General features: G+C 35.8%; 1 protein-coding gene across 1 annotated transcript in view; it reads right to left on the bottom strand.

The window, feature by feature from the left end:
* The window catches only part of LOC18446281 (putative serine/threonine-protein kinase At1g54610), a 44,852-nt gene extending 31,593 nt beyond the window's left edge, over positions 1-13,259 (bottom strand). The window contains exons 1-4 of the mRNA XM_011629546.3: positions 12,532-13,259; positions 11,348-11,632; positions 10,912-11,229; positions 4,355-4,576 (exon numbers count right to left, since the gene is read on the bottom strand). Of these exons, the coding sequence (XP_011627848.2) occupies positions 4,355-4,576; positions 10,912-11,229; positions 11,348-11,632; positions 12,532-12,942 (1,236 nt within the window). The 5' untranslated portion in view covers positions 12,943-13,259. The remainder of the gene's footprint in view (positions 1-4,354; positions 4,577-10,911; positions 11,230-11,347; positions 11,633-12,531) is intronic.
* Between the last annotated feature and the right edge of the window lie 1,771 nt (positions 13,260-15,030).

The raw sequence follows: 15,030 nt of genomic DNA, 5'->3' as shown, positions 1-15,030 counted from the left end.
AACAAGGCATAACTCAATGATTGTAAGTATGGATGGTTTTTAGAAAAATGGCACATTTTATTGCATGCAAGACGACAGTCAATGGCTCCATATTGCTGTTCTTTTCTTCAAAGAAATGTGATGGTTTACCTGGGGTTCCAAAGACCATCATGTCCAATAGAGATGTTAAATTTGTTAGCCACTTTTGACGTAGACTAAGGTAAAAGTTGGGTTCTTTGGCACTCCCTTCCACCCACATAACGACGGCCAAACAGAGGCAACCAATTGAAGTTCAGGCAACCTACTTCGATGCTTAGTAGGTAATATGGTTCCATCATGGGATCTTCTGTTTACACTAAAAGAAGTTGCATTCAACAAGCCTGAACCAAACTAACAGCAAGTTGGCATTTGAGGTAACATGTGGTCATTAGTCCAAACCATGTTTTGTATTTAGTTCTCTTGGTTATCGAAGCATGTCCCAGTGAAGATCCCAATGGATACGACAAGCACATGAAAAGTTTGCATAACAAGATGCATTAAGCCATTGAAGCCAGTAATGAACAATAAAACATGTGTGCTCAAAGAAATTTGAGGAGGGAAATGAACAAATGGTCTTTCGACAAAAAGAATAGTTTCCTCTACAAACATACAACAACCTCAAGGCAAGGAAAGTTAGACCATGCAAAATGTTCAAGGTGGGTCCAGGTGCTTCTTACATTGACCTGCCCAAGGACCTTAGCATCAGCTCTGTCTTCAAATTTGCCAATTTGTATGAATACCTGGGACATGACCAGGACAACCAAAGCCATGAAGGTTACGGGACATGGGTTGAGCAACTCCCAAAGAAGCCAAATGAAGGTATTTGAGATATCATCAAAGCTAAACAATATTAATTCAACAGGGTAACCATTACAAGTTCCTTGTCAATGGATGGGTCGACCAAATACAGAAAGTATTGGGCAACTGCCAAAGATTGGAGCAGCCTGATAGAGGCCTCTACAATCAATATGTAGAGAAAAACTTGTAAGAACCAAGTTCATACCAGCTGGGGGGGAATTGATGAAGGCCTAACAGGATGGAAGACATCAAATCCAATAACCTAAAGGATGATGTATGGAACAGGGTTAGAAGGCAATTTTTTAAGAAAGGAAGCAAATAGGAAGGCTCTATAAATAAATACCAAGGTATATTTTCTCAGTTATTTTTTTTGAGAGAATGGTATATTTTCCCAGTTATTATTAGGGGTAAAATTACAAATTCGTGTAAAGAGAGTTTCTCTCTCTAAGTTTTAATCAACAAACTATTGCATCATCCTTCTCCCTTCTCTCTCAAGCCATTGCTCCTTCATTATCTTCATGACTGGTCATGCAAACTCTGCATCCTTAAACTCTATATGAAACTGCCTATTGTACAGCATGCCACCATCAAAACCTACCTTATGGGTTAATACATTACCAGACCTTGAAGGCAATATTATTCATGTTAGAGTTGGAAAAATCAGACTCACTCTGGCACTTGACATGAGCCAACATGAATCAGCTCAGCCAGTCCCGAGTCCACTCGCCCAGTTTCCCCCAAGTTGGCCAAAATGAAGTGAAACAATCCCAAAGAGAGAGAGAGAGAGAGAGAGAGAGAGAGAGAGAGAGAATTCTCAAAAAATAATATAAAGGAAAAATTGTAAAAATAAAAAATACAACAACAACTGAAATATTACCAGATCGAGTGGTATCAATGTCAAAATAAAATCAATTATATGAACCTAAATTGCAAAAAATGAAAGTACCAAAAATTGCAAAGTCAATCGTCCTATCTTTGCTCTGGATGGAGATCGATGCCTCCAATCTTTGTCAAAGGGGTCCTCAAATACCCTAGATCGAAACCTCCAAACCAAAGTTGAGTTTTGAGTTTGGAGCCAGTTGATCCAAGCTCATGAAATTTTTGAGTGAATAGTATTCTCGAAATATAAATATAGCAAATCTTAGATTCTTGGTAGTTTATGTGAGAAACAAGCCTACGATTGGAGGAGGAACCAAAAAATAGGCCCAAGTAACAATTTTTATCCAAGATAGGTCGAAACTTAGGTTGAAATTTTGAATTCTCATATCCGTAAGTTCAGATGTTTCTCTTAAATCTGGTCTATTCAATCGATAGATCATGCAAAATGGAACCTACAGTGGCTGGATCAAATGTGTAGTTGAAGAAAAATGAGGCAAAGGGGGGTTGGATTTCTTGCCCCCTTTATTGCAAAAGAAGTGTCAAACTCAATGACTTCTGACCAATGGTTTAAAAAGCGGATCGATGACCCGAATCAGGCACCTCAAAAACAGATCCGGATCGACGAATCGGCGATCCGGATCGAGAATCAGCTGAATCGGTCAGAGTAAAGCTTCAAAAAAATCCGAAAAAATTATTAAAATTCATTATAAATGTTGTTTTTTAGGAATCCAATAAAAAATGAGGGTACTACATTATTAACTTTTATTTTTTTTATCAATTTGTGAATATTGAGATGCTCTTTCCCTGCATAAACTTATTTTAACTATTAAATTTGCATCACATAAAAGAAAAATCATAGAATTATCATGGATAAAATATATAATTATATAGGGACTATTATAAAGAGTAGACTAATCAATGAAAGAATGGCCATTAAAATCTCGTTTTGGCAAAAAACCCTAATCCACTAAAAAAACCCAAACTATTACGGCCTAACTAACTATAATCCAAAATTATTACAACCTCACTAATTATAATATTATATACTGATATTATAATTATTAGTTTACATTTTATAATTATTTTATTAGACAAATAATAAAAAATTAAAATATTTTACAATATTATCTAATTTAAAATGTATTATTGACAACTGTAAGAAAAATAGTACATTACATGATTTATAATGTAAAAATTCATAAATAAAATAAAAGATTTGGTTATCAATGTAAAAAATTAATAAAATGCGTATTTCAAATAGAATAAACTTTTTATTTTTATTTTTTTATATCTTTCATATTATTTACAAAAATAATTATACCACTATATACAACGAAAATTAACTGTTATATAGAAAATTAATTTTTTTATTTTTCATTTTTTTATGCCTTTTATGTTATTTACAAAACTATTTATATTTATACCAACCACTATATACACAACAAAAATGCAACACATGCCCAAGGGGATTCGAATGCAACACATGCCCAAGGGGATTCGACCTTGGAACATAAAGTAAAGAAATAAAAGTCATAACCACCAAGCCATCTAACTACATGTGATTATAAATTGCTGATTAATAGACTATATTTACATTTCGTTTTCATTTAATGATGTTTGGGAATTATCCCACATCAAAACATGAGTATTCAACTTTGGTATATAAATACCTCTGTAATATAAATAATAACATATGTGCAAAAATATTAGGGCAACCTCACGCGCGCTTGGATACACGTGTGCACCCGTGAGTGTGCGTGGGGCACGTATGAGTGTGCGTGGGGCACGCTCGGACACACGTGTGCACGTGTGAGTGTGCGTGGGGCACGCTTGCACGTGCGCTCGGACACACGTGTGCAAGTGTGCACGTGTGAGTGGGCGTGGGGCACGCTCGCACGTGCGTGTCATGCGTTACGTGTGTGAACCGGGCTGAACAGGATAGAACCGGATGGGAACCGACGGTTCTACTCTAGAACCGGGCGATTTCCGGTTTTGTGCTGGAACCGGCACGGGCTATGCCTGTTCCCGAGTCGAACCGAGCGAGTCCGGTTCGACTCGCTGTTTTTTAAAACGCTGCTTCTGACAGACTCAGCAAAACTTGCCAAGTTTCTGACAAACTCCGTTAAGTTTCTATAATAACTTACCTAAGTAGATCTACAGTACCCCCTACCCTATTAGGAGGGGTTCCCAAGGTTAACTGGGTGCCAAGCTTGAGTGTGCGACAGCCAAGTCCAAGCGGACACAAAAAATTTGCCTACACCAATTTACATATAACTCAACTAACAGTAGCAGATAAAGAAATAAGATTTCGCCGCCAGGTTATTCATAAGAAGACAATCATTGACATACATGCAAGACATGTATCAATGAAATCAATGATATTAAATACATTAAGCGCATATAAACAGGAAAAAAAGAAATATATCAACATCTATAGATCTTTAGTATGCAGGCATGAGTTTTCTTCGATTGAAGCCGCCTTTTGGCCAATGGAACCAATTCATGATAATAAGTTCTTCACTGCTACATTAATAGAGCAAATGAGAATTTTATGATCAGATTCCTCATTGAAAAGATAACAGATCAAAATGAATATCTAAGCAGGAATGTTTCTAATTGAAATGTTGCGAAAGATGCACTTCAAGATACTTTCACTTACATCACTCTGGAGTGCAGTAGATGCAGTTCCACGTTCTGTAGGATCCAGTGCCAGCAGCTTAGTCAAGAGGCTCAATGACGACGCAGGAAAGTCTTTGAATGCATCTATAATATTAGATTTGTATGGCTGATGAAGCCTGAAGCTTGTTGACAGCTTGAGCTTTCGCCAGTAATCATCTGACGGTGACCCACATAACTTGAATATCTTATGCAGCTGCTCCACCTAACAGCATAAGAAAGATTAAGTGAATATCGTAAATTCAGTAAACAAATACCCTATCCATTTCACTGATTTTGAGGATAGGTTTATGAACTATTGGTCTTTTAGGTTAAGTAGAAAAAATCTTAGAACAAGAAGAAAAGCTTATACATTGGAGTAACTCCACATTGGAGTGTGGGTGGGTGCTTTTGCAGAACAAAAGTCACGTTATTTTTTTAATAGAGCATCACACACACACACGCAGGCACGTGCGCGCACACACACACATGCACACAGAGCTTTGGTGTACAATAATAAATCTCCTGCCTAATGAGCCCTAGACTTAAAATCCTCTTTTAGAAGGAACTGATACACACAAACAGATACCTGCACACATATATAGATTATTGTTGTTTTCACCTTTCTTAAAGGGTAGCAGTGGGACTAGCAAAAACATGGGCACAAAATAACAATCCTCGAAGATATGATAACAACGGACATTTTGTGAAACTTTATCAAGGAGTGAAGAGGAGGAGGAGAGGAGGAAGAGCAGCATGGAAGGGAAGGTTGCTGGCTCGTTCTACTCAATTGATGTGGAGATCCATATTCATTGATATAATATATATATATATATATGGGGAGTGATTTCATGCAATGGTTCTATAGTAATATAATGAAATAATCTTCAAAAACTATATCAGCAAATCACGGTATTTCTTGAAAAGAGTGGTTGTGTGGAAAACACGGCAGTAAATTCAAAAATTCTCTTTTTCTTTTATTCAATATACCTGAATTCCACTTACATTGAATCACTATACACTACTGTAAATCAAAATTAAAACCCTAAATACAAGCTAGTCTTTATTTTTACTGTCACAGAAAATAAAAAGAACCATGAGCAATAATCAAGTTTTGAGTACAGAATATGGTTCAAGAAATTCATAGAAAAATATAAAATGTGACTGAAAAATAATAAAATTAACTGGGAAGACTTATTGGATGATGCCTTGAGTCACCCTCATAGGGCTTGATACACCCCACACCCAATTCTTTGATCGATGGCGCACTTTTAATCTTTTTGGTCTCGCTAGAATTTTTGAGATAGGGATGCTTTCAGGCAATATCTTTCAATCTAAAGTTTTAGATAGGTCAAAAACTCAACTAAGGTTTGTAGACACCCTATAGGAACATATTTGGTTTGAACTTGAGAATTAATTTCACTCGAGGCTGCACATTCCTCTTCTTTCTTAGCAAACACTAGTCCTAGGGTTTCATGTGCCACCACCTATTTTCTTTTCTTTTGGGGTTCCTCCACAAGCAAGAGAAGGGGTGAAGGTGGCATCACACCAACAGAAGGAGAGAGGGTTGCATCGAAGGAAAGAGGGTGGCGTACCAAAATATGGGAGATAGAGATAGAGACTTATTTTTTGGGGAGAGCGTGAGATATTTTGGTGTGAAAAAGAGAGTTTTTTTCTTAATGATTTGAGAGAGGTTCGAATAGTGTTCAAATAGAAAGAAATCTATCTCCCACTTGGAAAAAGATTTTTTCTAGGTATGCTGTATTTTATTTGCTCAACTTGACCATTAGGATAGGAAATCTGTGGAGTGAGAAAGATTAAATATAAGTCATCCATCCAACAAATCAGCCATCATGATTTTGGGTGGAAATTAGGAATCTTATCCCTTTATAAATTGACCCAAGTCCAAGTTTTATTTAAAATTGAATTATAACCACTTTTAGTATTATCTAGATCTTCCAAAATCCATAGGAAGTCAAAGATAATCTTTTTAAAAAAAAAACTCACACTTGAATAGGTAACTATCTATTTCAATTTTAAAAGATTCCCTAACTAACCAAACTTTTAACTAAAAGTGGTACACAAAATATATAAGTGGGGGGCCACCCTATGGGCATTTTGTGGGCCCCACAAGGCCACACGTCCTACACAATGGTGGCACACATATGTGGGGGCTGGATCCTTGGTCCCCACATGTGCCCTTCTTAGTTTTGTCAAATTTTGAAAATACCTATTTTAATGAATTTACAACAGAAATTAATTTTTAAAATTCTGAAAACATTTCTAAAAATTACAAAAAAAAAAGCATTTCTAATACCAAAAATAAAATATTAAAAATGGATGGGTACAAATGGGTTAAATATTAATGACAATAAGGGTACTCTACTAGACCTAAAAACCATAATTTACTACTGTTTTCTCATCCAACCCAACAAAGACCCATGACTCACAATCTCAATGCAAGCTCATGATTGGCTTATCAAAGTTGGTCGATAAACAGTAAAATCATGATTCTAGAATATAGATTTCAATTTCCCCTTTGAAAGCAAGCCCAACAATTGTGACTACAATGCAAATGGGGCTCTCTCTATGCATATATACACATGCTCCTCTATAAGGGTTGCTTCTTAGTAATGCAATTGTCATGCGTACATGTTGTACAGAAGCTTGTTGACGTTTTGGCCTTTTCTTTCACAGAACCACAACTGCACAAGAGATCAGACAGTTCTTTGGCCTACCAAGATCATTCATGGGCTTTGAAACCTTTCCTTCTCAATTGCATCACTAAATTTATGGAACCTGGAGCTTGCTTAGGGCCATAGAAGGCATTCTTAAGCTTGCATTTATGAGAGTCTTTTTGTTACACATATCTAGGCGGCATGGATATATAGACTTCCTATTTAAGGTCACCTTGGAGGAAAGCATTCTTTACATCTAGCTGGAAGAGAGGCCACTATTTAGCAGATGCAGCAACGAGAATAGCACGAATTGATGTCATTTTTGCAAACAGGCTGAACGTTATCATAGTCATTCCTATACTCCAACCTCAACAAGGGATGATCCTATGTAAACCTTTCTTGGTAGTGCCACATGTACAGGGCTAGGGCTAAGGGTCATAAACAGCCCAACTCATAGTTAGTCAATACACACTCCCACTAAAGTGCATATTCCACTATAAAGTTTTCCCTTTTACAAGCTCTCCATGCCTTTAAAGGCCACGAAACCCAATATTCTTTCACCTCAATTTTTAAATATATACTATTTTCATTCTAATGAACAATCACATCATCATCGGCGCCTTATCTCAACTATTTAGGGTCAGTTATACAAATATTGTTGCGCCATTCTGCTCTATCAAGGACCATATCCTCAGTAAGACCAATCACAAAAAAAGTGAACTTTGAAACACACCTTAGAAAGTGTTTTTTTTCCAAAGTAATGTAGGCCCTCCATTTTGGTGAGCAGCTTAGATCTAAGTCTTAGAAGGATATTTTCCTATTCCAAATTTTTTAGATTGCTTTATAATCATTAAGATGAACAATGTTAAAAAGAAAAAAATTTATTTTGAGTTCACAAAGGCCTAGAACTTGAAACTCACCAAATGGATGGTCTATATGCATTGTTGGAGGGAGACTCATTTGACCATATATACGGTGCAAATTGAATTTTATTTTTTTGGGGGGATTGATTATTGGAATGATGAGAGGTTGTGCAATGTTTTGTGCCACACAAATGCCACAAGCATGGTTTTCTAGAACTATAATTTCATTACATTACAATAACATGGGGACATGAAATCACTTCTCTCTCTCTCTCTCTCTCTCTCTCTCTCTCTCTCTCTCTCTCTCTCTCTCGATATATATATATATATATATATATATATATATATATATATATGGCAGTGATCTAATGCTACGAATATATCATAGTACAGTGCAACCACACTTCTAGATATCCATGTTTGTGGTATTTGTATGACCCAAAATTTTACACACACAGTCTCTTCATCTCAATAATCAATAAAAAAAAAAAAGTAAAACCCTAGATATGGTCAAAATGAGTCGCCTCCAACAACAAATCTAGACTATTCATTTGGTGAATTTCAAAATATTCACATTTACAACCTCAAAATCATTTTTTTCTTTTGTAACATTATTCATCTAATCATAATAAAGCTATCCAAAAAAATTGGAAAAGAAAAAATCATTCTAAGGCCTAGATCTAAACATCTTATCAAAATGGATAACCTATGTTAATTGGGCTAAAAATTACTTTCTAGATTGTGTTTTCAAATTTTCCTTTTTTGTGATTATTCATTAGAATAAATAGAGTGTACATTTTAAATTTGGATCAAACAAACGGCTCGAACATGGTTTTTGAAGATTGTTGCATTATATTACTATACAATCGTTTCATGGAATCACTGCCCTAGATATATATATATATATATATATATATATATATATATATATATATATATATATATATATATATATATATAGAAAGAGAGAGAGAGAGAGAGAAAGTAAACTTTACAATAGCTTAAGCAGCTATAATGAATAGTAATATAGGTGGAATCACAGCCGTTAAATCTTCATCATGTGGTTCAGAATGCATATCACTATATGAATTTTATTATTTTTTTTAGAAATCGTATCATAATGAAATTTTAGACGTGTGTACTAAAAAATAGGACACATTTTTAAAAAATATATAAAAAATATTTTCTAAAATATAAAATGATCAAAATACCCCTGAAAAATGATGGGTAATTTGGAGATTTTAAATTATTGAAAATAAATTTATTTTTTTTAATATGGTGCACAAGAGTGTTAGGTATATACACCCAAAATTTCATCTTAATCAGATTTATAGAAAAAAATTAAAATTAAAATAGTGATATGTATTTTGAACCACTCGATGAAGATCTCATGGCTGGGATTCTACTTATATTACTATTTATTACAGCTGCCCAGCTAATTATACACACATACACATGCACACACACACACACACACATATATAGGAAAATTCTTTCCAACGCCTATAGGTGAAAATGAACAGTGATTTCGCCTACCCTCATCACTGTCCAAAGTTCATCGCACCATCACGATTGTCTGGTAGTGTTTCACTTTTTCATTTTTTTTCTACAAATCGGAATGATCTGAAATTTCGAGTTTGTGTACATCTTAGTGAGGCGCACCTAATAAAAATATAAAAAATAATATTTCACGAAAACAAATTGATCAAAATACCCCTGAAAGTTTTTAGGGGTATTTTGGTCAATTTATTTTATGTAAAATATTTTTTTGTAGATATATATATATATATATATATATATGAAAGATGCTAAAGTGAGCCCATTTGGTCATGGAACAACGTAAGCCCAACGGCCCAAATTGAATCTGGGCCGATCAGACGGTCACGATTGTATATTGGTAATATAATTTTCATATTTTTTTATATAAATCTATATATCATGAAATTTGGAGCATAAACTCTTCTCATCAAGGCACACCTAATAAAAATATTAAAAAATAATCCGCATAAATTAAATTGACCAAAATACCCCTGAAATTTTCAGGGGTATTTTGGTCAATTTAATTTATGCGGATTAGTTTTTTGATATTTTTATTAGCTTCAGCTATTTTTTAAGAATAGATGCTTCAAATTTCAAATACTTTGGATTTGTAGAAAAAAATTAAAATTCAATTACGAAATACAATTGTGAGCATTGGATCGGTCCAGATTCAATCTGGGCCGTTGGGCTTACACTGTTTCATGAGCCCATGGGCTGATAGGAGCTTTTTCCTATATATATATATATATAAAACAGTTCTATAGTAATATAACGAAATAATCTTCAAAACAATGCTAGGGCCATTTGTTTAACCCCAATCTTTAAAGATGTACCCTTTTCATTTTGATAAACAATTAAAAGAACATTTGAAAATATATCCTATAAAATAACATAGGCCATCCATTTGGTGAGATGCTTAGATCTAGACCTTAGAAGGATTTTTTATCTTTTCTAAATTCTCTAGATGGCTTTGTTATCATTAGATGAGCAATGTTAAAAAAGAAAAATATTGAGTTCATCAAATGGACAGTCAAGATTCATTGTTTGTGAGGGCTTATTTGAACATATCTAAGGTGCAAATTGAATTTTTCTTTTTTTTTGGGGGGGGTAATTGATTGTTGGGATGAAAAGTGTGCTTGTGCAAAAGTTGGGGTCAAACAAATGCCATAAGTATGATTTTCTAGAAGTGTGGTTTCATTATATTACAATGATATGGTAAAATGAAATCATTCTCTTATGCATTTAAGTGTTTAGGTTAAGAGAAATTTTTTCTTATACTCCTATGTACATGAGAAATTACAATGAGGAGCATTACACAACTATTAGACATAAGAATACTGAATATTACATACAAAGGCAAAACATCTAATATGTGCTTAAACAACATAAGACATTTTTCATGGACAAGAGTGTTCGGTTCAGCGCCTCAAATCAGCAATGATTCAACGCAAATTCCTTTTCCAAAGGAGAGTGTGATTTACCTCATTCCTCCCAGGCATAATAGGCCTCCCAACGAACATCTCAGCCAAAAGACACCCTGCACTCCACAAATCGATCCCCACACCATAATCAGTGGCCCCCAAAAGCAATTCAGGAGCCCTATACCAGAGGGTCACAACCCTGCTAGTGAGGGGGTCCTTTTGGTTGGGTTTAAAGTAATTTGCCAACCCAAAGTCTGCAATCTTGAGAGCACCGTGTTTATCTACTAGCAAGTTTGATCCCTTGATATCCCTGTGCAAGATACCCCTTTCATGGCAGTGCTGCAAACCAGAAAGAAGCTGCTGCATATAACACTTGACCTGCAATAGTCCCATTTTATACAAGGTGAGGCAAATTTAAATTGAAACCCTCAAAAGTCATTTTATGGGGCAAAAAATAGAGAGAAATGGATACCAAATAAAAAAGTGTTGGACATACTTGTGGCTCTGTGAGTTTCTGATCAGGCCGAGAGATGACTCTAGAAAGATCAGACTGCATAAAATCAAAGACCAAGTAGAGGCTGTATGGCATTCTTGAAGTGGCGAGCCCTTCGAGCTTGATGATATTGGGATGATCAAGCTTTTGTAGTATCATGATCTCACGAGCCATGAATCGCACACTCTCTGATTCCGAAGTGTCGAAACGAACTTTCTTCAGTGCTACAATCTTTCTGGTAACTCGATCACGAGCCTTGTACACGTTGCTGTACGTTCCCTGGCCTATCTGCAACAAAGTCTCCAATCCAATTCATTCAGAATAAAGAGAAACAGCACCACAAAACCATGAAGACAAGAATGGCGAAGAAATATTGATGCATTGTTGTATCACTATATGTTGTATGTCTTAATTAAGAATCACAGGAAAACAAAAAAAACAAAAAAAACAAAAAAAAAAAAAAGGAAAAGAAATAAAACTCTTCAAACTCCAATGCAAAACACTGTAACCGAAATTAGTCTTCATTGTGTTATACATATCTTAACTGACATGTATGTTCTGACCCAATTTGTGCAGTTCTTCAGGGACAGAAACAAAGGAAATGAAAAAAGCAGAAAGATTCCTTTATGTAGAATGGCTTATCTGAAACAATTGCCCGGGCCCAATTTGATTCAGTTTTCAGAATAAACAATAAACTACCCGCCGATTACAATTACACAAGCAAATGAATGAAAACCAAAATTTTGAAGACAAGCCCTTCAGCCTAATCTCGTTCAGAGTACCAAGAACAAGTACATAAACAAAAGAAGAGAAAAGTTATGAAAGACACTAGAGTCCAGATCACTTAAAAAGAAAACTGGCGACATCAGCAATAATTACCATTTGAATCAACACAAAGAAAAAATGATCCATTCCCGCTGACCCATCCAAACAACAACAAAAACAGAAGGCAAATTAATCATAGTGTCATGTTGTTCAAAGGCAAAAATTGAACATAATTCCTAGTGTTCTGCAATCGCATGCATAATGAATGTTAAATGCACAATCCACCCTTATGCAATGTTCAAATGTACATCTCCACTACTGTAATAGAAATAACTAACTTGACAACCAACAGAAACTCTAATAGAAATAACTACCTGGACAACCAACAGAAAATGAAAAAACAGCAACCGATGCATACTCACTTTATCAAGCTTATCATATGACTCTGCACTCTTCGGGACCAATCCGACAAGAACCTCTCTCGGCACATTCTCCACGAGCCATTGCGGCCATCCATCCGCAACCTCATCAAGGATACCATGTACAACCTTTGGGCTAAGCCGTTGCGTTAGGACACCCCGTTCTTGCATTAGGGCACCACGTTCCCCTTCTCTTGTTACCGCTCTCCCCTCCTCTACGGCCTCTGCTCTTTGACGCAACCCTAAACAATCTCTCTTCGCTAGCAGCGGCCGTCGGCCATGAACGTAGCCTGCACCTATATACCCATTCTGCAATTTTAGTTTTCCCAAGCCGCCTCCTCCTCCTCCTCCTCCTCCTCCTCCTGCTCGTTCACCATCTTTAGGAGACAAGGGCTTGCCTTGAACACAACCCATTGCCAAGGAGTAGGAGCTTCATGGATTATTCTTGGATTTCAGAACGTGAGAGAGAGAGAGAGAGAGGGAGAGAGAGAGATAGATGAAGACATGGCTGAGTTTTTTAGGCATAGTAGATGAAGGGGTGGTGGTTGGTCCATTTGTTGATGCGGCGGCAGAAGAGGCCAAGCTGCCGTCTTCTGCCGGCTTAGAACATTTTCTACGGCATTTTTTAAGGAAGGGCTTTGGAGCTCTGTTACAGCCTATGCTTTCGAGAGCTCTGGCCATGGCTTCTCACTTTTGAACCATTACGATCTCAGAAGCTTGCCACGATTTTCAGTTCTTATTCTTTCTTGGTCCAGTCCTTTCCTCTTTTTATTTGGGTTTCATTTTCATTGCGATCACAGGTTCAAAGAAGTTGGGTTTGGTTGGAAGTTGGATGAGGTTCCACTGTAGCAGACAGCATGTTACCGATGAAAACGCTTTGTTTCCTTGCGCTTTTGACTCGAGAATAAACTGGAGCACAGGAATATCCTCCATCTGTTTGATTTTGAGGAGCCCACGGGCTTTCGGAATTACTACCAAGATGATTCTGTGCTCACGTCAGAGCATTTCTTTTGCTCCCTTGGCTAAATAAAACCTCACGTACCTGTATTTTAGGTCTCGATAAATTTTGGGATTTTTTTTTTTTTGAACTGTTTTTTTTTTTTAGGCCTCAATAAATTTTTGAGAATTTTTTGTTTTTTTTTTTAACTGTTTTTTTAAGGTCTCAATAAATTTTTGGGATTTAATGTCTTCACTATAATGGCAATTTTAGAAAAAAAAAAAATTATAAAACACTCCCAATGTATACTTTCTAAGCATGCCACTTTGTAACACTTTTAAAATCACACTATTAACCCGAACACTATTTTCTTTTCAACCACTCCCGGAGTAAACAAATTCATTTTTGACTAAAATACCTTCATTTTAGCTACTTTTCGTACTCTCTCTAAGCCGGTCCAGCATAAAATTGCAGACTTGCACAACTTCAATGTAGAATCCAATATGCTGAACCGACACAATTTCGATATAAGTAGTTATGACACGTTTTGTGACAGAGACACAATTTTAATATCAAAAGCCGGTCCTGCACATATTGTCAAAAACTAGTCCGTCACATTTTGTGCTGGACTGGTATAAGCCAAACATATTTTTGTGCTAGATTGACACAAATTGGGTGTCATATGTAGGAAATATGGGTTAAAATAGGGGGTATTTTGGTCTAGAATTATACTTTCTAGGCATGCTACCATCCAACACATTTGACATCACACGATTAACCTCAACGCTATTTTTCTTTGCAACCACAAGTTCATTTTTTAACCAGAATACCCTCATTTTAACCCACTTTTCCCGCTCTCTCTATAAGCCGGTCCCACATAAAATTTGCAGACCTACACAACTTGAATGTAGAAACCTATATGCCAAACCAACACAATTTTGATATAAACCGGTCTGACACAATTTATGCTAAAGTTGCACAATTTCAATATCAAAAGCTTGTCCAGGGCATATTGTGTCAAACTGACATTTTTTGTCAGAAGCTGGTACAACACATTTTGTGTCCCACATATTTTTGCACCGGACCAACACATGTAGCTCTTGTATATGCATGGATATGTCTCCAAAAAGAAAGTCTTAGAATTTAACACTGACCGTCTAATTTTTTAACAAATATTACTAAGTATTTAAAAGCTCAAAATCCAAACTCCTTTTTTTTAAGTAAATAATTGATTGTTTACAATTAGAATTTAAATTCAAAATAAAAAAAGCTTCTTTGTGAGGCTCTAATTAACATTTATAAGAGGCTCCAATTAACATATAGTATTCTTTGCTTTCATGGCGTATTCCTGCTTTAAACATAGGTGGGAGTATCAACGGCTCCACCTATGTTTTTTACTCTTTTTTGAAAGTTCATCACAATTTTCATTGGCCCAAAAGAAAATACAAGAAAAATTACAGGAAGAATGAAATTACCAACAAAGATTGGTGCACTCCCCCTTTAGCAAGAATATCAACCTCAGCATTACACTCACTATAGCAACGCACAAGGTCAAAGGAAGAAAA

Source organism: Amborella trichopoda, chromosome 13 (genome assembly GCF_054954075.1).
Source record: "Amborella trichopoda isolate Santa Cruz 75 chromosome 13, AtrichopodaSantaCruz75HAP2 v2.0, whole genome shotgun sequence".
Lineage (NCBI taxonomy): Eukaryota > Viridiplantae > Streptophyta > Magnoliopsida > Amborellales > Amborellaceae > Amborella > Amborella trichopoda.
The sequence above is the reverse complement of the archived record's forward strand: the minus strand, read 5'-3'. Positions and strand labels throughout refer to the sequence as shown.